The following is a 26,514-nucleotide window of genomic DNA, read 5'->3' as shown; positions in this document are numbered from 1 at the left end:
ATCTGTTATGTAAATTAAAACCAATTTATTATTCATTAAATTAAATTAATAATTAGTTATTCGTCATTACATTAAATGAATAATTAGTTATTCGATGCGATAGTCATGAGCAAGTACTGCAAGTTATCCTTAAATTCATTTCCGTTGCATTCCGTTGTGACTCATAAATTGACTGATTCATTGCACTTCACTCTTTGTTGCCCAGTGTAATCGATATTGCGCTACTTATCAAATGCCCATTGAGCTTGCAATGCCAAAACAAAATGATTCTCATTGCCCCACTCCCCTTTCTCAGACTTGGCCTGCGAATTTGTTGCTGCCCGATTTATATATGCTATATATGTACTATATGTGTATGCATATATGGTCTGGTCTGTGGCCGTGTAATCGAAGACGATTTTAAGCAATTCGATCGATCTAAAGTTGCTCGATGTTTTGATCGTGTTGGCGCCGTTTTCAGACCGCAACCTTGTGTGCCATATATAGAACGTGTAGTGTATGAACTGGAGTGCTGACCGAAAAACCTCAATAGTGTCCTTAAAAACCATACACTTAATGTTCAACTCAAAAAATGTAATACAATCATGTTTGTACCTCATTTACAGTGCAGCTTTATAGTCTTGTTAGTTTGGAACGTTAAAGATGACCTGAAATCAGGCCATAAATCCGACTCAGCCATTGGGCAGATAGTGCAGAAAATCATTTCGGTTTGTTTACCGTCCAAATCGTCTAGTTATCATTATCTGCCTCGTTTCAACTCGCTCTATATTTTATGCTAATTCTACTGTTTATTTGCGCATTCTGACAATCTGGGAAAGTAGCGTAATTAACACACAGATTGCATGTATCTGTATCTAACATGCACTCAGCTTTCTCCACCAAACTCAGCCCCTTTCTCTGTCCATTTCTTTGGCCCGTTCTGTTTCCCTCTATCTCTTCGCAGAGATCCTATTTGAATTTCCCAAAGTGTTAACGTTGAGTGCCTATCGCCCCAAAAAACTAAAGCACAAGAAAAGGTAATGAAAACGGAAAAACCGTATAGTTGTAAAGTGGATGGAGATCTCAAATACCCTTTCCGAAGCAAACAATACTATTGAGGCGGAAAAAAATCAAATTTTAAACATTGTAGTGCATCCATAATATATTCATTTATGTATAAACTTAACCAATTTAAAGTAATATAAATGCCATTAAGAATGTATAATTAGTATACCCATAAAAATGATATTCGCAAATGGCGAAGAGGCGGAAAAGTTGCAGCAGAAGGGAGAAGCGGAATATCTGTCCGACAATTAACCAACTTAAGTGTAATTACGAAATTTTCTTTTCCTTCGCTTCAGTTTCTACTTTTGTGGCTTTTCCCCACCCGCGCTCGGTACATTTGGCGACTTTTGCGGTTCCCATTCGGGAGAAAAGTGGGGAAAAGTGTGGAAAAGTGTGGAAAAGTGGGCTGGTTGGAAGTTTGGAGTGGTGTAGTAAAGTGCATCCACATCAGGGTTAAAACATTTCATTAGCGTAATTTGCCTTTTAACTGCGCCCAGGCTCATTCGAATTCGACCAGGCCAATTTGGCCTCGTTACGGGCAAGGCGATTTTTCATTTCGAATATTTAAGCCCTTTGGAAAGATTTTATCATTTTTCCATGACAAAGTTGAAAACTACTTAACCAGTTTGGTTGCCTACCTGTTTTGGTTCTGCATTGCATTTTTTTGCCATTGCATTTCTTTAAAAATATTTAACTGAAACAAATACATTGCAAACTTATTTTGGTACGATTAAGGAAAGCAGGTGTATATGTTTTCATTTTGTAGACCGTTCATCTAATAAACTTCCCATTTTCTGCCAGCTTCTTATCTTGCAGTTTTTTCTCATTATTTCATACATTAAGTGCTCCCTTCCTAATTTCCCTCACACTTGCTATTCATGGATTAATTTCATTATTAATGTACGAAATGTGTTTTAATCTAGAAAAGGATTCCGTTCGCTCTGCGAAAAAGCGCGAAATAATGAAAAGGAGAGCGACGTTAAAAGGCTCTTACATTTTATTCGAGCAACATTTTAATTTGCTTGGCTTTAATGGGCCAAGAGTGGCACAGTTGGAAAGAGTCGGTGGAGCGAAGAGTCCGGAAAAGTCCTGAACTTCCTGCTCCTACCACCTGGCTGGCTGTTGAAATGAAAAGCTCAGCCAGACACAGGCGCAGACATTGACGGGCTTTGTCTTCGGGCAAGTGTTGTAGTTGGTAGTTGGACAGTAAGAAGATTTCTCCCTTCCTCCAGCGCATCCCATCATCTTAACGCCCACTGACCATTTATCAGTCTGGCAGGTAAACGAGGAGCCGAGAACCTTTGGCCATTATCAAAATAGACAGACGACGTTCCGATGCGAAATGCTGAAAGCAATTGCCATTCGAACGGCAGCAACAAACAACTTGCAACACCCACGCCAGCAGCAACAACGGTGTATTCTTAGGCCACTAAAATAAAACAGGGTGCAGAAAAACACATAGAAGAGGCAGGAAAAAATTGAAGAAGAATACAACAATCGATTGTTTGTTTCTAGGCTTGCATGCTGCAGAATTTTCTCACAACACTTCTCCCAAAACCGACTGTGCAACCCACTTTGCTGTGGGAAAAACCCAACGAAACTCCACAAAGAAAAGGTTTTCTTATTTTTTGGCCAAGGCTTTTTCACACACCTGTCCAGGTGGTAAATTTGTTGCTTATGTTACTGCTGCTTGGCAACATAAAAGTGTATAATATCTACCCACCCTTGGCATTTATTTATAATTTTGTTGGGCTCGGTAACATTTGTTAAATATTGTTTTAAAGTGTAAGTAGGATAAGTAAACTCACCAGTGGGCTTCGACTAATCACAGATTGTTGTTTCAGCTGCGGCGGAGTTGGAGGCAGTGGGTTGCTGCCATAATCCGTGACCTGCTGTTCCGGTGCAATGCCAAAGATGAAGGGTCCTCCACCTACTCCTGATCCTGATCCTGATCCTGTTCCTGCTCCACCTACACCAACACCGGCAGTGATGGGTGATGAAGTTTCCTGGACGGCGGGACGACGCATGCAAAAGTCATCCTCGAAGCGGGAGGCATAAAGACCAGTGGCATGGCCCGGGTTATCTGGGTAATATCTAGTGGGTGAGGAGGTGGACGTGGTGTGTGAGCTGCTGCAGTTGCTCGAACTGCTTGAGATGACCTGGCCGCCCGCGTTGCCGGGCAGCATGACCAATCCAGTTTGGCGATCGAAGCAAAAATCACTGGATTGAGCCGTTGGCGACGGTGGACTGCCGTAGGGATAGCCAATATGTGGGCTCTGCAGGTGCTGATTATATTGCTGGGACAGGGCATCGAAGTCATTGAATCCATGCAACCCCTTCGCACTGTCCCGTTTCTGTTGCTGCACATAAGGTGAAATGTAGCTCCTTAATGGTGGCAATGGTGGCAATGGTGGCAGTGGCAGTGGCAGATTCTGCACCTGCATCCCAGACTTTCCGCCCTTTTTACCCACACTCATCACCGTGAGCTGCGGTCGCCTGTCGCCCAAAAGCGGTCTCTGGGAATTGTTGTACGGATGATTGCGCTGCATGCAGGTGTCCTCGTAGTCATCCTGATCCTGCTCGTGATCCATCAGATCGTGGCAGTCGTAGGTGGCCTGCAGATGCTCGTAATACTTGAGACTCTTCATATTCGCATTTGGTGGCGGCAGAGGTGGTGGTTGTTGCATATGTTGCTGCGGTGCAGTTAGTGGTTGCTGTTGCTGCTGCTGCAGATGCTGATGCTGTTGGTCCGGATGTTGTTGCGGATTGCCCGGGGAGTCCAGGATCTCAATGCCACCCGTTGTCACGCCCCCAAAAAGCTTGGCCAATTTCACAGTCATCTCTCCTGTGTGCCAGAGTTGGCAAAACTTTTTCAATTAAAATGTTGCCCAATGCCAAAGACAATGACAGTTGGCTGGGGAGAACGACGACGATGACGACAGGAGCTTGCCACAATTTTCCACTAGTTTGCGTTTACTGAAAAAGAAAAGAAAAGAAAAGTCAGAGAAAGAGAATTTATATACATATAATAAATAAAGATTCGCATTTATTGGCAGTAAAATTCATACATATAATATGTACATATAGAAAATAAGCTAGTATTTCTCAACTCTTTTGCATGTTGCAGCTCTTGTACTGCCTGTACTGATTGTTCTGATTCCACCTCCTTTGAGTGAAGTACCAGTAACGGAAACTGTAATGGGATATGTCAGCCACAATTGCAACTTCAGTCACCAGAGCAACATCAGTTGATGCAATTGTTGCAGCCACAGCGGAAGCAGGAGGAGAAGCTTTTAGCATCTGATGTTATTATAGATACAGTAACTGTAACAGGAACCTCAAACAACAGGAACTATGACAACTAGAACCTCTGTCACCAGTAGAAAAATCTCCAAAGAAAACTCAAATTGAATTGTTACCAACAAATGTTACAATTCACGTTTTACGTTAAAATGAAAATAATCAAAAATCAGAAGAAAAAATACTTTGGCGTAATTTAGATATTTGTGATTGCGTTTTCACCACAGAATGGCTAAAAATGGTATTAAAGCAAAATGAATGACTACTTTGAACAGCTAATTATCAATGCTAATCATTCCCATCACTTTTTGGAGGGTTTAAGAAGATTAATTTTTAGGTCAATTTTCGCATTTTTTGTAACATCATCAAAATTCGGAAAATCAGATTTTGGCGAGAATTGAAATATTTTAAATGGGCATTTTAATCATAACTTGGCCAAAAGTGGTCGTAAAGATGAAAGAATAACTGTTTTGAGCAGCTAATTACCAAAACTAACGATCCCCATCAATTTTTGATGGATTTAGGAAAATTAATTTTTTGATCAATTTTTGCATTTTTTTAAGGGGTAGCATCATTAAAATTTGCAAAAAATGCCAAAAAATTAGCATTCCCATTTTTGAACACAGTAAATTGGAAATTTAATTACGAGCTCATCGACGTATAACATTCCATATTCAGACAAGTATTTTAAAAGTTATGGCCAAAAAACTGATTATTTTATGACCGAAATTCGGAAAAACGGCTTTTGGCAAAAATTAACAAATTTGTTGATGGGCATTTTAATCATATCTTGGTTAAAAATGATCAAAAAGATTAAAAGAATGGCAAAAAAAACAAACAAAAAAAATTGAAATGCACCTCCAATACCAAAAGCTGAATGAAGCAACAAAGTAAAGACAACTAAATTGCGTCGTCAGTAGCATTATTTTCCACATATTGAACAGACCAAAATCTGTCAATTCCACATATGTATAAAAAAAGGGCACAATGACCTATCTTTTGGCCCTTGCATTTCACTTTGGTTGAAATGAATATGAAACTTTGAAACCAAAATTGCGAAAAAATATAAGGATCCGGAGCAACCGCAGGAGCAAAAATAGAAGAACCATGGCAACTGTCAATTAATCGCATCGTCCACCCATTGACGTAATAATAAAATGTTATGAAAACAAGCAAGGGAACAAAGACCTGTCAGCTCAAGAAGAATATGGTTGAAGAATATAATAATGGATGAATGATTCACCCACTCTTGTTTTCCAGCAGGTTTTTAGGTGCTTCTGTCGTGACATTGCTGATTGCATAAGTGACAAAGGAAAGTGAGGGTCGGAAAAACTGCAGAGACAAAATACCAAGAAAAAGCTTTAATAAGAAAAGTTTATTTCAACGGTCGACTTATAAGGTATAAAGAGGTTAAGTATAGCAGTTGATCAGATATGCAAGCAAGTCAAACGGAACTTGATACACTCTCAGGGTTTCTCCTATACTAAAATCTCCTTTTGAGCCCCTCATCTCATTGGGTTCCCATTCCCCCATCTAAGTTGTTTCCATTTGTATTTGCTTACTTCCATTTCCCGCCTCGGACTCGGTGTGTACATGTCATAAAGTTCACTTTTTTGCCTTTCCACACTGACACTGACTTGTTTCCCGGGTTCTCGGCCCTTGGTTAACATGGTCGAGTGCATCTTTTGCTTGCCAATTTCCCCAGCTCCCTGTTGCCCACAGTTCGCTGTTGATTCCATATCATTTTTAATTTTGTAGCCAACTCATATACACCACACCACAGCCCCTCTCCGCCAAACGAGTGTGTTGTACGTGGTGCTTGTCAAACAAATGCTACAACAGCGGCAGCAGCATCAACCATGACAAACAGCAAAATAAAAACAAAGAGTAGAACACCGAACACAGAACCAAACAGATACTAAATTGAAATTGCAGCTGAAAGCAGGGATAATAAAACAAAAAACAAGAAGTGGCTGCTAACAGATCAGCGTCTAAAATACCCTACAAATCCGAGGTTTGTATAAACTCCTCAAAGTGTATATTCTTCAGTTCAACATAATACATACCCTGTTTCCTGGACAGTTTTGCAATTTGCGCTTGGGCAGAAGAAAATAAACATAAACTAGTGTTTTGTTGGGTTTGACAAAAAGCAGCAGAACTTAAGTGAAGACTAACCAACCAGTCACAACCATTAGGCAAAGTCTATACAACACATTTGTAGTCAACTGTGAAGTTAATTAATTAAATGTAATCCTGTTTCCTGTAATCTCCTAATAACGAGTTTCGAACCACTGTGCAAGCGAGGCGGAGAAGAATTACACTGGAGAAAGTGGGAAAAGGGAGCAGAAGAGCGTGTCATGAAGGAGTTGCAACAAAAAAAGTTAAAAAAAACCAGACACAGACACAACAACAACAACGTAGAAAAAACGCTGTCCAGTCTCGTCGACTGCCGTTGATTGTGTGGCGCAAATGTTAATGAGACAAAAAGATGTCAAGGATAAAAGGGCAAAAGCTTGGGCGGGGGCAAAAATTAGTAGGAATATCTAAAGGATGCCTCAAAGGAGACAGGAGGCAGACGTAGGAAAAGCGCCATTGAAAGCTGACTTTTCACGGTCTCTCAGCCCATTTGCGACGAGCTCTTCTGGCCAAGTAAGCCAACATGCCCTTTCAGAAAATTCCATCTCATTATCTTCACAGTTAGCTTGTGGCCCACTTGAGTATCTGCCAATAATTACATTAGCCAGTTGATAAGGTTTATAACTAGGGAAAAAGACAAGCGATATACACTTGGTATACATTTTATTTCGACAATTGAAAGTTTGAAAATATATCTAAAAATCTCAAGGGAAGTTCTTTACACTAAATGGGCTTAAACTTGTTAAAGAGCTCGATTAGTTTTGAGTGCACTTTTCGTGATGGGCTAATGTTAGATTAATGATATCCCTGCCAGATGCCAGGATTGGATAATCACTTAGCTGAATCGCTCCCAGTTTCCTTCTTGTACGACTTTGTCACTTTGCACATAATTCGATAAACTTTCCACTTTATGCAGCTGCTGAAGGAAGGGGAAAAAAGAGGTATAACATAGAGAGGAAGTCTTGGCTACAGCTCGTCGCCATTTTTTTTCTTCATGTTTAGGTCCTGACCCTGGCAATTGGCATACTTTTAACCCCCCTGTATTACCCCAACTCTTTTGGATTTCCTGTAGAAACAACGAAACTTTTCTTGCAAATTCTTTGACCAGTTTGAGCTGCTGCCTCGCTTGCCCCTCTTTCTTGATTGTTTTTGCTCTTTTCTGTTGCTGTCTCATGTGGCAGAGACGTGACAGGAAATGGCCAACACAACAAAAGGGGGCAAGGGGATGAAAGCCAAGACCGCGTCAGTCAAGTGCAGTGCAATGAATAACTTGCCGCAGCAAATTAGCCTCGTAAATTAGCAGCGCGCACAAGAATAGGCAACAAATCATTGTCAGAGAAAAAACTTTGTAAACATAAGTAAATGCAAAAACTTGGGCAAATTGGGGAATAAATTATAAACTATATAATGTATATATTTACAAAAAGTACCTACAGCTGCATAATGTGGAAAGCAGATATTCTGAGGCTTTAGATTATTTCCAAAGGTGTTTCTCCAAGCTTAAACAGTATATACATATGTATTATTAAGATTTATCGATCGTATAATTTGAATTCTTCAGCTCCTTACTAAATAAATATTTATATTTTCCCCTCGGTTTATTTTGTGTCTGCCTCTTTGAATTGAAATGTTCCGCTCATCATATTGTTATTAAGCCGCTTTCAATTCTCTTGGTAGTCTGGTGAATAAATCTGCCAACATTATGCACTCATAATAATGCGTCTGCTGGTCTTTAATTTGTATTCATTGTTATTATACTCCCCAAGTACACAGATACTGAATGAATGAGCGATGAATGCTTAATAAGGGCGATGCGCAAAAATCGTATTGCAATCGAGAAACTCAACAAAGCACATATGATTTTCATCTCTACATTGATTTGCAAAAATAAACAGAATGGCTTCACATTTTAATCCACATGTTGGGTGGCCCTGCATAATAGATGGATGGTAATTTAAGCTACTACTTATTTGGTTGTAATTGCTGGTCGAATAACCCCATTTGTATGTATCTTAATCTCTGACTGCTGCGTGTATCTGTATCTCTGCAGGTGTAAAAGTTGAACAAATAAATCTGGAAACCAAACCGGTTCCATCATTTGGCATCCTTTGAGAACAATTGAGCGGTTTTGAGGAGAGCAGGTAAACGCTTCAAATAGCCCATACAAATTATGAGATACATTTCGGGTGACTATGTATCTAATGGATACAAAACAATAGCCGAGCAACAGCTGTTGTTCCGGATCTCCCCTATTCTATACATTTTGATTCTTTTGTTACTATACAAAAAAATGATTTGGTTCTGCCGAGCAGCTGCTTCTACAGTTCTTCCTCGCTCTATATTATTTTATATTTTCCTTTCCGTTTGATTCTCTTAGCGTGTGAAACGTTTTCTTATTTATTTAGTTTTTCAAATTTTGCAGGTGTGTTGCAACAATTAAATGCCAGTGCAGCAAAAAGTACAAGTATCTTACAGATACGAACGAAACAGCTTCTTGGCTAGGTAAAATCCAAATATAAGAGAGAGATAAAAAAAAAAACAGAAGTGGAGAGGAAAAGTAAGTAGGGTGTATAAAATATTATCGCATCACGCGGATCTACAAAACGATTTCACACAGCAACAGCAACAGCAACATTAACTTACTCTTTCATTATCGGCACATCGTTATAGGCAAGAGTTTCTTCTTCGTCGGCGTTGTCGTCACATTTGTCGACCGACAACGACGTTTATTTATTTTGCCCTTTAACTATTTGGGCAGACACATCCACAACAGCAACAACAACAAGAAGAACAACTTGAACAAGAACAAAAACAACAACGACCACCGCCAGCGGTCCCCTCGATTTTTTTGTGCCCGTCTTGCAGATGCACCTTGATTAAATTCCAGGAATTGAAAAAATCTTTTAGTCGCAGACATGGACAGACCCGAGCAGCTTGTTGATATTTACCCAATGATCAAAAGGGGGTAACAGGGGGGCACTGGATCTCCCCCGCCCCCCGCAGGCTGGCTCCATTAATGATGCAGCAAATGGTCTTCTTTCTGCCTGCCTTTTCCTCTCTTTTCTCGGGCCTAACCAGCTACTTCAACTCTAAAAATGTTGCGAAATGCAAAGGGAGTTTTCCTTTATTGTTTTGTCAAAAACATAAAAAAATAAAATAAAATAGAAAAAGCCTGAAAAGCAGCTACAACCAAATAATGAGCTATGCAGGCCTTATAGTATTCCTAAAACATGGAATGCAAAATACCCTGAAATTACTAATATACAAAAATATAAGATAACTAGTTTCCCAAACAGCAGTCATAGAAATATTTAAGGGTTAGCCTTAAATACCGAAAGTTATAATCGCTGTTTGATTAGTCATCAATATCTAAACCTTTAGTAATTCTTATATCGAACAAATAAACATATGTCGTTATTTTTATAAAATTTAAGCTGCAGATAAAGTGTGAAATAGATCTGTGTAACACAATGCCAAGTTTTCTGTACAAATTCAAACAGAACCACTTCATAAGCCAACATTTTCGACCTTTTCATCGTACCTCAGAAATAGCTTTATCTACAATGAGAAGACTTGACTTGGCTTCTTCGCTCGTTTCTTCTTAGTTTTCCACTTTGCGGTTGGATTTTCGATTTTCTAGCTGGCATTTCTACACAATAGAGGGGGAGGAACCCAAAGAGGAGAAGCTGTAGATGGAGTTGGAGTTGGAGGAGAAGGTGGAGGTGGAGTAGGTGCCCCAGCTCAAGTGTTTCCAGCTCGAGAGTGGCTGATTCCCGAGCTTTAAAGATTCCCTTTGTTGTTGCTCCCCGGCTGTTTGGCATTTAACTGCAGTGCTTCTCAAACTGTAGCCATAGACAATGTCCAAAGAGGCAAAGTACCGAAGAACCCAAGTTGAAGACGATGCCAGAAGTTGCTGCTGCTGTGCTTGCCTTAATGATTTTACATTTTTTACATAAACAAGCCGGTCCCCAACCACCAGTTGTCTTTTTCCTTTATTTTTTCTTACAATTTTTTCAGAGTTTTTTCCGTTTTGCTGGCGGCGGCAAATGCAACTCACGGAAAGCATTCAAAAGCAATTAAGCGCTTTCTTCACAGCCCAGAGTGTGCGACAGAGACGGCCTTAGATGGTGGGAAAGAGAAGGGCGCACACATGAGTTGAAAATGTAATATCATCAATCAAAAAAAAAAAAAAGGCAAAGGCAAAGGAAAAGGAAAACAAAAATATAGAGACAGCAGAAAAATGAAGGAGGGAGAGTGGCAAAGAAAAGCCATGCCCAAGCTTAAAACTGGAAATTCTCTTTTACACCGAAAGGTATAATGATCTGAGAAATATTTCCGCAGTAAGCTGAATTGGAAGGTCAGATATTTGGTGGCAGTAAGTGTGTATATAGGTTATGAATCTGGGACTGTGTACTTCAATGATCATGTTATTTCTAATTAATAATCATGGCAAAATGCAGTATTCGAATTTCTTTAGCACTTTTTCTTGCCGTGTAGTGATGCAGCACGAAGCCAGCTCACGAAACGGCGGCAGCAGCAACAACAAATTTAGCTTGATTATGCCAACCGACAGCAACAACAACAAGAAACAACAAACAACCACAACGAATTTTTTTTATCATCGCATATATTGAAAAATGCTTCAAACTAAAAGCCAAGCGCTGTAATCATATTTAACTTTGCCTCGGTTATGTGCCTCATCTTCTGCAGCCGCAGCCGCATCTCTCCTTCACCTGATTTCGGTTGCTGCTGCTGCTGCTGCTGTTGCCAAACCTCAGAGCCAACCGCAACAGGTAATTGATGCCGCTTGCGCGTTGCAAGAACTTTAATCAATTTTTCAGATATTTTTCTTTCGTTTCGTTGCCTTTTTTCGAGTTGTTCGTCTACCTTTCTACGTGCTGATGTTGTATGTGTGTGTTGCAAGTGGCCATAACAACCGAAAACGGCAACCGAAATGGCCAACACAAACTGCCCTCCGTGGAAAGGGGAAAATGGGCAGGGAACCAAGGGGGAGCGGGAGGTGGAGATCGCAGTGAACCCAAATGACTGGGAATTTGGCCAAGAAAGCCAGGTAAGCCACGTAAGTGCAGCCCAGAGCGGCCAGCGGCCAGTGGCCAAGTGGCAAGTGGCTATCACGGCCTGGCTATTTATATTTATATGTTTTTACTTGTATATATGTATGTGTGCGTACAGCTCTGGGTGAAGGCAGCAACAAATTTCTGCAAATTACTATGAGGTAACCAAAGATGCAAGGGTTCCTCCCAGATCTGATATCCCTACACGAACGTATAAATCTTTTGAAAATGGGTCCTAAGTATGGGCAAGGCGTAATAAGACTTTAATACGCGAATTTAAATGCAGCTTTGTTCTAGCAACAAAGTTGTAGACATTATCTTTAAATGATAAGATTATGAAAGTTCATAAACGCGCTCATTATTTTAATCACGTTTAATTATTTCTATTGTTGGGCACTATTTAAAGTCAAACTAAAGGTTGTTGCAATACGAAATTCTAAGAATGCCATAGCATTTTCTATGCAGTGATTTGATAGGTTTCTTTGCCAATAAAAGTGGCCATTGCATATGCATTGGTTACTCTTCGATTGCCGCCGAATAACGGCCATATATAGATATATATCCGATTGCTCTGATGGGTGGTGGGTGGTGATTCGCGGAATTGTGAAGTACTTGGTACTTATATATAGACCCAGCGACAAGTTGCCGTCGTCTACTTAACTTTCACAATTTCGATTTCCACATTTACATGACTCCTCTTTATTTTCCCTGCACATACATGCATACTCGATCCCCTTTGCCCCACGCCGCTGCGGTCGGCTGTCTACTCAATCACAGCGTAAAGCACTTCTGAGTCATAAAAAGCAAGCCAGACTGCGATTGTGTAGTTGGCAATTTTATGCAGCGCCACTTGGAGCACTCCGAATTCGGGATGCCAAGGGGGCGGGGAGTGGTGCAAGTTAGGGGTTTCGGGCTTTACCATGGACTGAAGCGATAAAAATGACACATGGAGCTCCACTCCATTCTGTTCCCAAAGGCAAATGGCAAATAGCTGAGAGAATGAGCGAGAGAGCGAGAGAGCCATGTGGCAAGTGACATTTTGTGGGGGCAGAGACATGGCCAAAAGGAGTCAAGCCGATCGAGTTTGTCTCGAGGAGTTATGTCTTTAATTCCATGCGGACATCACCTCCACAAATGACAAAGATTTCTCCTACTTAAGAGTATTACAAACCATAGTTTTTGCCCATTCATTACTATAAATTTGAACAAAATACCCGTGGACAAGGTTTCAAAATATACACCAGAAATACCTTGTTTTTTACAATTTGAAGAATGTCCAAACGAGTTTTCGAAAGCAATTACAACATGTAATTAAAAATCGGCTGCGCTAAAACAAAAACCGTTTCGTTTTGGCCCGCAGACAATCGGGATTGCATAACCGGGAAACATATTTCTGGTCTCGTTTTGACTTATTTTTTCATACACCATATATGCATGTGTGTGTGCATTTATATATCTTTTGTTTTACCCAGTGTCCAAAAAACAAGAGCGACAAGTTGACACAATCGTGAACAACCTTTTTCGTACACAAGCCAATCAACTGCGGCAGAGCAGAAGGCTAAAAAAAAACAAAACAAAAAAAAAGAGTAAATAATTATGGAAAAACAATTTTAATTTGCAATTGCACTCGCAGCAGCAACAACAACAGCAGCAATGTAACAACCGAAAAACTTAACAAGCCAACCTTGGCGTTTCATGCCCTTTAATGGGGATTTTTATACGTATTCTTCATCGGTCGGTCGGTTGCTTTTTTGTGGGCCTCACCTTGAGATAACTATACGTGGAGCTGGAGCTGAAGTTGGAGTTGTAGTTGTAGTTGTAGTTGGAGGTGGAGCCGATGGGCGAAACTCGAAGCTTACAATGCAACCCTTTGATCGTGAACAGGCGCAACCTTGGAATAAAATCAGTGAGATCTGACAAAAGTGAGACCAAAAAAACGATTGCCCTATAAGGTATGTAAGTGAGTAGTATATGAAGGAAAAAGAAACAGCTCGAAAGGAAAAACCTCAATTGAAAGCGCGTAATCCAAAGCCCTTTAAACAAACAACTTCATTAATCAAACAAAAGACGCGGCAGACAAAAATGAATTAAAAACAAACAACACAACAAACACATTAAACACGAAAATCTGAATTAGAGTGGCAACAGTAAACCCTTCCCCCCCATAATTAAGTAACAAAGAGCTGCTGCTGCCAAAAGTGTAAAAACCTGTAAATATTTAAAAACATAAATTTCCCAAAAAAGAGAATCCCATTAAAATGAAAACTGTTGAGGGGTCGCAAGCGGATTTTCACCATCTTATGAATTTCATTGCTTGAACTTGGGGACACAACAAAAAAACACCAGAAAATACAACAAACATAAATAAATAAAGCTGAAAATGCTGTGGGAGCTGACTCCTGGCGTCAGGCCATAAAAAAAAGGTAAAACAAACAAAACAGGCTAACAAACAACATCAACAACAACGCCAGCATATTCATGATGCACTCGTAAAAACCGGGGGTAAAGTAAAGAGGGAAAGCGGGCAAAGTTCTCAGAAGGTAAAAAATAAAAAAGAGGGGCAGAAGACTTTATCGAAAGTCAATTGGGCGTAGCCCCCGATATTGAATCGGTTGGGATTGAAGGCTGATGAATAGGCTACGCACGGGCTATACTTAAAATTAATCTCACCTATTTCGCATTTATTTGCTAGCAAGAGATGAAGTGAACTCAATCATTTACACAAGATCTATAATAGATAATAGATAATTTGTCATTTTGGCTCAACGCTCTAACTGTTGCCTTCATTTTATTGGCAGACAAATAACCACTTAATAAGTCACGCCGCATCAATGAATTTGTAGTTAATAAGTTTCTAGTTCGAGTATTCACTTAAACTGGGAAAGCCAGTGAAAAGCAAAGAGACATTTACACACACGAAAACTCCCAGGGACTTAATTAATTAATTGTCAGGCTTCTTCTTTAATTGAATGCCCATTCAAGCCGAGCATCGAAAACTATAATTAATATTATTGTGGTCTGTCGTCGGCGAAAGGTTAACTTGAAAAGCATTTAATTGCCGTGGGTGAATGGCAATTGAGGCGCCAAACAGAAGCCAAATGAAAATCTCTCTTGGCAATTTGTCGTCTCCCTTTAATTTGGGTCGCACGGAAATGAAAGCCAAGTTAGCAGACAGAAAGACAGAAAGACAAAAAGGCTAAAAGACAGGCAGACACTCAAAGCAGACGTATCGTTGTACCATTTAAATGTCAAATCAGGCAAAAAAAAAAAACAAAAAAAACATGAAAATGCAAAAGCAAAAGAAAAGCCCAATGAAAACTGGCAAAATGGCGAATGGGTGGGCGGGCAAAAATAAAAAAGGACCCCGAATGACAGAGGCAAATAAATCAAAATTAAGTGGCGACAAAATTAAAGGAAACTGTTTGCCAGTCGGCTTATCTGGGTGGCCAAAAAATATGACAAGGAAATGGGCAGGAAATGACTAAAGTTTAGTCAATTTAGAAATTTCAGTTGCTTTGTAATACTAAAATGCTAAAATACTACATAATTAGAATCATGTTGCATGCATTGCAAATATGTAGTACGTATAATTGTAAATAATTGAATAGCCTTACAGCTGAACTCTATGAACTTGTTTGCTTCAATTAACTGATACATTTTACGGAATTCTTATTTCTAACAGAAAGTTGGCCATTTTCATAACAATTCTATTGGATTGTTGGCTTATGCATGAATATATATGTATATACATTCATAGGCGCTTTTTGTGCATATGCAAGACTTATGTAATGCACTTGGTTGCTTTATATCCAATTAAATTCGTTGTCCAAGCAATTAAATGCATGCAAAGTTAATTGAGAGAAGCAGCAGCAGCTGACTTCAAATGATTGCTGAGTTTTTTCTTGTATTTTTGTTTATTTTTTGCTTTGACACGTTTCTTGTGTGCAAAAAGTCGCATGTATAAAGATATATATAGATATATATATATACATATGTATATACATGCATAGGAAGTATATAAAACTAGAAGATGGCTTTTGGAAAGGGGCTGCGCATTTAATTACTCGCAACCACATTGGAGTTTCAGTTGTTTCGCTGCCCATAAAATACTCGAGACGCACATGAATGGTTTTCACTGTACGAGGAGGTAATTTCAAACTTTGTTGTTAGTTTCCCAAGGAAAAACTCTTGAGAAAATGCCCCAAGTTCGTAGGCTTTTCCTTTGAGGCAAAGGATATGCAAAGCACCGTTAAACGTATTTTAATTACAACAATGTGGAAAAGCCATTAAAACAATGCAAAGAGAACAAGGGAGAAAAGAACAACGCTGAGAAATGAGATTTGAAATAATCAGAAAAGCAAACGCAAGCTAAGCCAAAATGCAAACAAAGCTGGGCAAAAAGTTAAGAATGAGAAATTATATATATATATATAGGCACTTCTGCATATAAACCGAACCGAACAACAATGGATACATATAACCAAATAATAATTAAGGGAAATTACCGAGATGCAAAACAAGAGAAACCAGCAATCTTGTTTTCACGACGCTACGAGTGTAATTGAAACTTCATTAAGAATTAACAAGAGGTGAACTTGATCTCTAAATAAGTAAATATGAAAGGGCTATAATATTTCAAATTGCAGTGGAGCAAGGTCTTAATATAATATTCATGTAGCATTCATGTGTATATGAAGTAACTTTTGACTAGAAATCGGTTGAACAAATTGAAACTGCCCGAGGGCACTTGGCTTACATCACATGCATATTTCTTGTGTTTTCTGTTTTCCAACTAGTTGGTGGAGCAGGCCTTAACTTGGCCAATTCAGTTTGTCTCAGCCATTAACCAAATACAAGACGGCTGTTTTTCTATTTCACCTTCTCCCCATTAAAATCAACTTGGACAAAGACTGGAAGACCTGGGTCTTCTTTTATTTCTCATTAGTTGGCTCAAAGTTTCCTCTTCTGTGCCGAAGCGTTTTTCCACTCTTTTCTGGGTTGGCTTTTTCACACGCTTCGTTGGCGAGCTTATAAAAAAAAGCATCATCAAATTGAAAGAAATAAAAAAAGCAACGTAAAAATGCAAATAGAAAAGGTTAACACACACACCAAACAAAAGCCACAAAAAAACAAAACCAAAAAACCTAAAACAAGCGGGACGGGCAGAAAATCATAAAAAGTTGACAACTTGTTGACCCCTTTGTTTGTTTGTGTTTGTTGCATATTGGGGATCACGTTCGTTTTGGATCATAAAATACAATTTTTAAAACGCACCACTTCGTTATCAATGTAAATTTTCATCGCTCTTTGACTTTTTTCTGTATTATTATTTTTCCGCTCTCTAATTTGGTTGCAACATCTTAAAATAAGATGGGTGTGAATAAGTATGGAATATGTTATGAGGGGCGATCAATATTTTATTTCCCATAAGATTGAATGTGGGGTTTAAGGCTCTATGAGCGTTTCAGATATTTTCAAGATGTGTTTATATATCATATATTTCCGGAATATTGAAACGTTTTTTGTGAGTATCTCTGGAACTTTAAATCTTCGATTCCCGTTGCCGACATTGTGGTCGTTTTGCTGTCGCTGTTGTTGCTGTAATTTTCGCATAAATTTCCAATAATTTATGCAATGGCTTGCATTGTTGACGATGCCACGAGAGCTCGAGTTTAAGTTTGAGTTTGAGTTTGAGTTTGTGACTCCATGAGCTGAGGACACACACAACCACACACACACACACACCGTTTCAGCCTCCTCGGTTGCCATTTTCCACCGCTTGTTTATCGGATTTTTTATTGTCATTTGTGTTTTTATTGAACAGTTTGTGACATTTTACGATTTTCAAAGTGAAAGGTACATATTTGGTAAATTGCTATGGCCAAAAGAAATTCGACTCTCCAGATGCTCGTCGTCTGCTTGTCTCGGTTTAGTTTTGCTTTAACTTGGGCCACTTGCATGCGCTTTTTTGGTCCCAACCATCCAATTCTTAACTGGTTTACCCCCACCCAACCCCCTTGTTTTTCCAGGGATGAGTTCGAGCCGCTGGCGGCTTGTTGAAAATGGGGAAAATTGCACTTTATATATGGACCATAAAAGTTAATAAGTAACCGCAGTTGGAGTAGCAAGTGCCAGTCACGAAATTGTTTCATTTTTTTCTTGACTTTAACTCTCAGTCGTAATGAATCGATGGCAAGTTGTGTACTCATTCGATATTCACGCGTGGGGCACGCGATTTTCCCAAGAAAATGTTTAAGAATTTTCAATGATAATTCAAAGTAGCATTGAAATGGCTTCCTTAAGAAAGACATGGCCTTTCCACAAGTTAAAAAGCAGAAAGATGAAAAGCTATGAACTTTCATGCCAACATTTTCGGAAAAAGATGAAAGTTCTCGATTTGCTCCACTCTCGCCGTGCCAAAACATTAAAGTCAATTATAATGAGACCCCCGCCCCAAAGTTCGAGGCTAATTTTGGTCACGTGTGACACACACGAAAAAATAAAAAAGAATTCTTTAGCGTGTACAGAGAAAAGAAAAAAGTCTCCCCCATGGCAAGCGCGAAAATCAACACAATTAAATGGAAAAGAAGAGAAAAGAACGAAAAATGCAAAGCGAAAAAAAGAAAATAAATACGAAAAGGGGAGCCAGCAAAGAAGTTGCATCGAAAGGTAAACAAACTGAAGAAATGATTTGGCGGCAAGCCAGAAATTAACACAAAATATCCCAAGAAAACGACGGATAGCGACAAAATGCAATGGTATATTAAAAGGGAAATATGGCGACTATATCTCCAACTCGATTTGCATATCACAAAATCAAGAAGGGAGTGCGGCGAAAATGCATAATGAAAGTAAATATTTGTGCTTCATAAACGAATCGAAAATTGATTTTGCCAAAGAAGTGGAAAATCCATTAAAATGCCGATGAAATGCTAACGTTACAGAAGTATTTGAATGAAAGAAGTTTATTTAGAAATAGTTTTAAAGGGATTTCATTCCAGCTTGATTAAATTAGAAACAGTCTAAGCTTACCCAAAACAGTTTAAAAATGAAGGGATTTCCTTGATGGACTGCAAAGAAAAGAAAACATACAATTATTTAAGGATGGATAACATTTCTTAACTCGAAATAAAATGCTGACCTATGCCAACTGGGAATCCTTAAATCCCCAATCTTAAAGGCTCAAGTTTTGTTTTACTCGAACAAAACAATTTGCATATAAAAAGGTTGAGCAACAAATGAACCAACAAAATGAATGGAGTAAATCATAATGAAAGAAACCAAACTTAATGCGGAACAAAGCCAGAAGAAGGAAAACAGCAAACAAATAAATCTAAAAGAATGCAGGGGCGTGGAGCAAGGGGTGGTTTACCGGGGGGGTTAACCATAGTGAGGTAAACATGATGTTGCAAGTGTTCAATACGACAGCAGTGCGGGGGGTGGCGGCAAATTCGGGGGTGTGGCTGATTCTAGAGTGGATAGGTTGGATTATGGCTGCAAAACCTAACAAACCATAAAAATCCGCCCATAAATTACAGCACAGGGGCGGGCGAGGGGGGTTTACGAAATGAACATTGAGGGAAAAAAGTGGGATACAAAACTATTAAAATTTCGTAATTAAGAGAGTGAATTTTGTATAATTAGAACTTGGATTTGTACTAGAAATGTTCTCATTTGTTGTCAAGTTTACATTGTCGGTAGTATGTTTGCTTTTCTCCCGGTGTATCGATAGTCGAAGAAGCAGCAGCTGCGCCGACGATGGGCAACATACGCAAATGCAAGCAGCAGAAATTTATGAGCAGCCATTCGCAGGCATCGCCGAGGATCCGCCAACCAAACTGCCACAAGTGGCCAAAAAGATAGAAGCCAGACGGGGAAACCGAAGCCAGTATGGTATATATATATACATATATATATATATATTATAGGTATATGTAGGAAAATAAGACCCCGGCCAAGTGCAATGACAAAGGCAAATAAATTACAGCATCATTTGCAGGCAGAAGCAGTCGACAAAGCGGCGAAGGAAGCGCTAGGAGAAGGACCAAGGAGAAGGAGAAGCTTAACTACCATAAATTGGCCAACGACAATAAAAAAGAAGAGGAGAGTAGGAACTGCGAGTACAGGAGAAGAAACCACTCAGACCTCAATCAATGGAGAAATAATTACAAGCGTTACTTTCTTCAGACCGTTCCACCGGTTTACCCTTCTCTTTCCTTAAACATTAATCAATGGTAATTGCATACGCCCCGAAAAGGAAAGAAAACCCTACGAATTGGAAAGGCTCCCAAATATTATGGATTTTCAATTATGCTTGAGCTTCCGCTATCGGGGGACATCCTTTTTAAGGACGTATTTTTAAGAATACATTTATATTTAATACAATTGTACTCAGACATTGAGTTGTTCGGCCCCAGTAATGTGTAATTTCTGCTTCGCCATTTGTGTATCCTTTCTTTAGCAGTTACAAATTATGAATCATCTAGGAGACTCCAGTATCCAGTCTTCTGCTTTGCTCTTGCAACAATACAAACAGATATTTAATTATATTTCTTCGTTTTTTCCTTGTAATTGAACTCCGCATTGTTGGAATGATTGTTGAAAACGGGTTCGCGCTCATGTCTCGTGGAGTTTATGATGTTTTATTGCTTCTTCTTTTCCAACTACCGCCGCTTCAGATACGTCTTCTGGCTGGGCCTCAAGAGTGTAAGGTGTGGGTCCTAAACGTAAAGCCATTTATGTTTTATGGCGATATTAAAAAAAAAATCATAAAGGAGTAGGTGACTATTGCGTTCTATTTTGCATAACTATTGTACGATAATTTGTAAAACTTATGTCGCGCACTGTACTGAGTACTCTCCCAAAAGTCAGCTTGTCGGCAAAAGTCTTTGGGTTGGAAAAAGCATTTTCAAGTGTTTTTTTCGCATTTGCCGCTTGACTGATTCTTTGTTGTTGCTGTTGTAGAAATTGTTGTTAGGCTCGTTGTTGTAGAAATTGTTGTTATAGTTGCTGTTGAACCATTTTTGCTGCAATGTTATTGTTGCTGTTTTTGGCTGTTGTCGTACATGTTGCTGATATTGTTGTTTTTGTTTCGGCTGGTTTAGTTATGTTTTCTCCACATTTTTTCGTATGTTTATTTATCCTTCGTGTAATATTACGTATACGTCTAGTACAACTATTGTTGTTTTAATTGGCCAATGTTTATGTGGCTTTTCGTGTTATTTTTGTAGTTTTTATTACCGTTTTTGTTGCTGCTTTTTGTCCGGCTCAAAGTGCAGGCACATTCGTCTGGCGATTATTAACTTGCAGATTGCACATTTTACAGTCAATTTGGTGCGCAAATCGAGTTTGTGTTTTTGCTCCCTTTTCGGTTTACCCACTTCTCCTTCTCTTTACCCATTCATTCATTTCATACTTCCATTGCCAACTTCTTGCTCTGTTTCCCCCAGTACCTCATATGCAATTTCTTTCGTTACGTTAAACTAGTACCCACTTTAATAAATACATAATTTGTTCTTATAACCTTTTCATGAATAAAGGTAAAAGATAAACCTGTGTAGATATATCATTACATTTCGCTTTCATATAGCTATTAGCGACTAAGTAAGACATGTTTCACCCAAGCCAGGCTTCACTGTAAAGTCCAAAACACCCGCCGACACAAACAAGCCAACAAATCTCCCATAATAATAATTGATAAACACTCGACAGGTTCATGAACTCACACGCACACAAATACAACTGAAGCCGAGCCAACAAAAAAAAGTAAATAAAAAAAGTAAAAGAAGTAGCCATTGGGGATTGGGGAGATAGAGCAAGAAACTTCATCGTTTACTCATTTTTGCTGAATATCTTATAATTATTTTTAGCTTCAGTTTTCTGCCTTCATTTGTGAGTCACGTGGCGGGGGGATTCCCCTCTCTTGTCCCGCAGCCAAATGGGTTTTTAATTGTTTATTAAAAAACAAAACAAAAACAGATTTGCAGAGTGCCTTGACGGCTAGATACCCTTAACAATTTAAAGGACTTTTGCTACAACACGGAAAATCGGGTAAACTACTTTCGGCAAAGAAATTGATAATAAGGTAGGGTTTGCTCAACATAAGTTGGCTAAAAATGGACCCAAAGATAAATGAATCGCTGGTATGTAGAGCGTATTGAAAAAGCTAACAACACCTAACACTTTTTGAAAGATTTAAAAAATTTTAAATTTTGATCAATTTTTTTGTATATTTGGGTAAAATTTCGACTTTTTCAAACATCAAAATTTGCATAAAATGGCAAAAAATTAGCATTCCCCTTTTTGAACACAGTTCGATTGGAAATTTAATTAAGAGCTCAACGACGTATAACATTCCGTTTTCAGACTATTATTTTAGAAGTTATAGCAAAAAAACTGATTATTTTATGACCGAAAATCGGAAAATCGGATTTTGGCAAAAATTGAAATATTTTAGATGGGCATTTTAATCATAACTTGGCCAAAACTGATCATATAGATGAAAGGCTAACTGTTTTGATCAGCTAATTACCAAATCTAACCATTCCCGTCACTTTTTGACTGATTTAAGAAAATTTATTTTTTTATAAATTTTTGCATTTTTTTTAAGGGGTAGCATCATCAAAATTTGCAAAAAATGGCAAAAAATTAGCATTCCCATTTTTGAACACAGTTCGATTGGTAATTTATTTACGAACGCAACGAGGTATACCATTTCACGTTCAGACAATTATATTTAAAGTTGTGGCCAAAAAACTGATTATTTTATGACTCAAAATTTAAATACAAATCGTATTAAATTACAAGCTTAACGAGGTATGGCATATTATATTTGGAGCAATATTTCTAATGTTGCGGACAAAAAACGGATTATTGCTATTCCGTTAATAAAATCTAATCTAATCTAATAATAAAAACAATACCAAAAGTGTGTGAACTTTTCAATGAAGACAATATACCCTTTTGAAATAGATAAAACGTAAGTAAAAAGGAGGCAATTCTGGCTGGCTATTAAAGAAATTATGGAAAGTTTATGATTTTAACGCATTTGGCGAGCAAATTGATTTCGATAGTTTTTTTTAACCGTTCGCTGACTCAGTTGAAAGTTTGTGTTGTTTTTTGTAAGTTTTGTGGAAAGTGGTCGCTTTTATAGATGCATTAAAACATCGAAGCAGATGTTGCGCTACACAAAGAAAAATGTATATGAATTATAGCTTTGAATGCATCGACTTGATAAACCAGCTTGCATCATTGCTTCAAATAATACGTCATTTATATTATTTTAATATTGTACTTATTTATTTTATTAATATGTTCATTTTTAAACCTAAAACTTTTTCAGCAAACATGATATGCCATAATCTCCCACAGATTTTGTGTTTTTTTTCAGCTTTTTTTGCACTGCATGGGAAATTTTGGAACCTCTCTTACCCGCAGTAACTGGTCATGGGCCAAAGCAAATCGGTTTTGAAATGCAATAAAGCGTGATTTTTCAAACTGAAGCGTAACGAGCAACGAACGAGCAGCAACAAAGGCAGCATATGTATTGTATATATGTTAGGCATTTCTATATATGTATGTATGGAGATATGTATGTATATGTACAAACATATAGGTGCACATGTCGGGTACATTGCAAAATAAACACCTGAAGCGAGACAGATAGAGCAGCAACAACAGAAACGAAGCAAACACAATTCGTAGGGCCAAAACGTAATCTCTTTTGTAGCCCCGAGGGGCGAACATGGGTTAAAACGAAAGTGAACCCAACCCCCCATATCGTCATCTCAACTAAGCCGTACCAAACTAACCCACAAAATCAAGGTGATTTCGCTTGGCCGAAAGCAGCAGAATAAAATGGGCGGAAAAAAGAGAAAATGCAGATGGAAAATGGTTTTAAAATTCAAGTGGAAATTGTGTGGAAGCCAAATAGTTGCCAAATGAAGCCAAATAAAATGGCCATAAAGGCCAATCCACAAGCAATTATTATTAACCACTTATGAAATGCACCATCAAACAGATAATCGCCCGTTATATTGATAAGATTAATGATGAGCAAAGAAACACTATCAACGTAAACAATTAATTAATCAATGAGTGGAAAAAGGATTTCATTCTTCATCAATAAATATGTTTCGATTCTGACATAGATTAACTCTTTATACAAACGATAACCAATTGTGGCAGTAAGTATTTAAGGTAATATCAAGGCAAAGTAAAATTTACAAGTCAATTAATGTAGTTAATTATTTTAAGGTTGCCACATTCAATTAACTCTGGATTGAGCAAGATAGTAATCGATCATTAAATATATTTCGATACTTAGCAAAGCGATTATTTCGATATTTAGGATTTATTTCTTTAGCACAAGAAACGGGGAAAAAAGCATCACAAATTAGATGGAAAAACAAAGAAACAGATAAACTTTTGCCAATTCTTAGGAAACTTTTCCGGTGGCCAAGCAACTTTTCCGCAATACAAATTCGATACTTCCATTTGAGGTTCAGCGATTTGCCAGCTTACGCATTTCGAATTCCCTTCGATGACAATAAGTATATTCAGATACAAATGCGGGTATACATTTGCTGGAGTTTTGCCGCCAGCTTATCAAGTGAAAAAAGGGGGCGTGGCTGGTTGAGTGGGCGGCACAAAGGGAATGCTTATCGGGCTTATCATGCGTAAATGATAAATGGAATTGAAGCGAACACTTTTCGGTACTACGCATTTGGTGCACTGTCTTTTTTCTCGGTTTTCGGGCTTGGTCTCGGTTTGTGGGTTTTGTTTCTCTCGTATTTTTATTTATTTTTCAGATTTTTCCATCCGCTTATCGCGTCGCTGGCATAGTTAAATCTCCAAAAACCAGACGACAAACAATTGCAACATTGAAAAATGTAAAATTAAATAAATAACTAGGTGGAGGTGGTTTGGATGCCTGGTTGGCCAATTTCCAAATGGAAGAACTGTGTCGCCATGGGTCACCAGCTGGGCAGTAAATCTTCGCCAGCTTGTGGCTTTTACTTGGGTATTTTTCGACCTCATACAGCATTGTTTTAAACAGTCTAACATTTCAGTCTGACAGTCAGGCATTTTTACTTAAAGTTTCTTATCTTAAGGCTAATTTCAGGTCTAGCCATTAATTAATGGTTTCAAACATTTTTTGCCTCGTATTCCTGTCATAAGCATATCATTTGTGTGTACAAGCTTTTATTGGCTTTCATTGATGGCAAGTCCGTTTGGTCGATAGTCGACATGTCCGTTTGACATTTAATTTAATACTTCGGCTGCACGGCTCATCCGACTAAGTGGTGACCTCCTGAAAATGTGTCGTGTTTGTCACCCTTTCCCTGAATTTTTCCTTTTTCCCCCGGCTGTCTTGTTGTCTGTCTGTCAGCTTGTCTTGGCTTTGCGCTCTTGAAACCAACCCCTCCCATTGCACTCGATTCTCATAATTTGCATTGACCTACACTTGTCGGCAGATTGACATTTGCCATCAGCTGTTGGACATCTCGCAGGACTGAGGGTTGCTTAGCTCCTGGAAGGGATTCTCCTGATCCACCATATCCTTTTTTTGCCTTTGGCACGAGACAAAGCAGCAATATCCATATGAAACAGTGCACATGCCACAATTGCACAGAGAAAAAAGATTAAGTAATTAAATGGAAACAGAAAGTTGTGGTAAGTTGGGGGACTAAATATACTTTTAGTGTTGCTAGAATCCAGCCCGATTTCTTGCTGTGCATGGAACACTTTACATACATTTGTCCCCTGCGGTATCTGCATCTCATGCAATTGCACATTTCCCTCATTTTTTGCGATGTTGTTGTGGCTGTTGTCATGTGATATTGCACAGAATTTACTGGCTCAACTGTTTCAACTTCAATTACAGTTGGTTGTCGGAGTTTGGAGACCCAGTTTTGCGGAAAAGGAGCTCATGTCTGTGTCAAACTTTTTGCGGATATGTTTCGTTTAATTTGAACAAACATTCTGTTTGTTTGCTTGCGCATAAAATCTTAAGCATAAAATTGTGCACAAAGGAACAATTTTCTGGTATCCTATTTTTAACTGGATCCACCGACTATTTTATTTCGCGACATTCAACGAATTTCATATATTCTCGGACCAAGGCATTTTATATAAAGATGTAGGATAACTTCCTTCCAAGAATTTACATGCAAGGATAGTTGAATATTGATTGGCAAATGATTTTCTGGCATTTTAAGGCATAACTAAACAACGAAAATAACAATTTTAAGTACCACGTGTATAAGTTACCAATTGAATAAATTAATAGAGTTAATTGCTATTTCGGCTTTCAATTAAATGAATTTCATTTGTGATAAGCCATAATTGCCATACAGCATTCATCACGTTTCACTATTTACACGAAACTCCAAATAAATTAGCATAATAGCATTGAAGAAATGGGCAAAAAATGTGCAATTAATTAAATACCCACATTTGCAAGCTCGTATTATAAACTAAATTAGCATGATAAAATGTTGAATAATGTGTAATATGAATGCAAGATATGATTTCCGATAATTGACCAACTAAATCTATTTATATAAATACAAATTAGTATGGGTATAGTGCAATTAAATTGACGTCCAAGCAAACTGTCGTCTTCTCACGACTTCATTCATATTTATTAAGTGAACTTCACCTCCTTTTTTCGGGCCCACTCCTTTTTGAAACAGGTAACTGTGGAAACTGTGGACACTGTGGAACTGCAGCATTTTGTTGCGTTGGCTGTGCAAAACATGTTAATTTGTCGGCTACAAAATGCAACCGATGATTGCCTGAGCATTTATATGGTTTGTGTGGGCTCAATCTCAATTGATTGGGTTAATTGGTAGGGTTAAGGGGCCAGACAAGGCCATCTGAAGTGCCGCCGTCTGAGCAATTTCAAACCGACTTCCAGGGGGACTTCCTACTTTCTAAGTCAGCCCAAACATTGTGT

At 38.5% G+C, this 26,514-nt stretch overlaps 1 protein-coding gene across 3 annotated transcripts in view; it reads right to left on the bottom strand.

The window, feature by feature from the left end:
• Positions 1-26,514, bottom strand: part of LOC6551582 — a 46,671-nt gene that overhangs the window by 15,071 nt on the left and 5,086 nt on the right. For 2 of the 3 annotated variants that reach the window (XM_026982681.1, XM_026982680.1), the window contains exons 3-4: positions 18,588-18,625; positions 2,853-4,020 (exon numbers count right to left, since the gene is read on the bottom strand). In XM_026982681.1, coding sequence (XP_026838482.1) covers positions 2,853-3,884 — 1,032 coding nt within the window. In that variant the 5' untranslated portion in view covers positions 3,885-4,020; positions 18,588-18,625. The remainder of the gene's footprint in view (positions 1-2,852; positions 4,021-18,587; positions 18,626-26,514) is intronic. The other variant, XM_026982682.1, reaches the window with a different exon arrangement.

Source organism: Drosophila erecta, unplaced genomic scaffold (assembly GCF_003286155.1).
Source record: "Drosophila erecta strain 14021-0224.00,06,07 unplaced genomic scaffold, DereRS2 tig00000152-arrow-arrow-pilon, whole genome shotgun sequence".
NCBI classification, from domain to species: domain Eukaryota; kingdom Metazoa; phylum Arthropoda; class Insecta; order Diptera; family Drosophilidae; genus Drosophila; species Drosophila erecta.
This window is presented reverse-complemented; position numbering and strand designations above follow the sequence as displayed.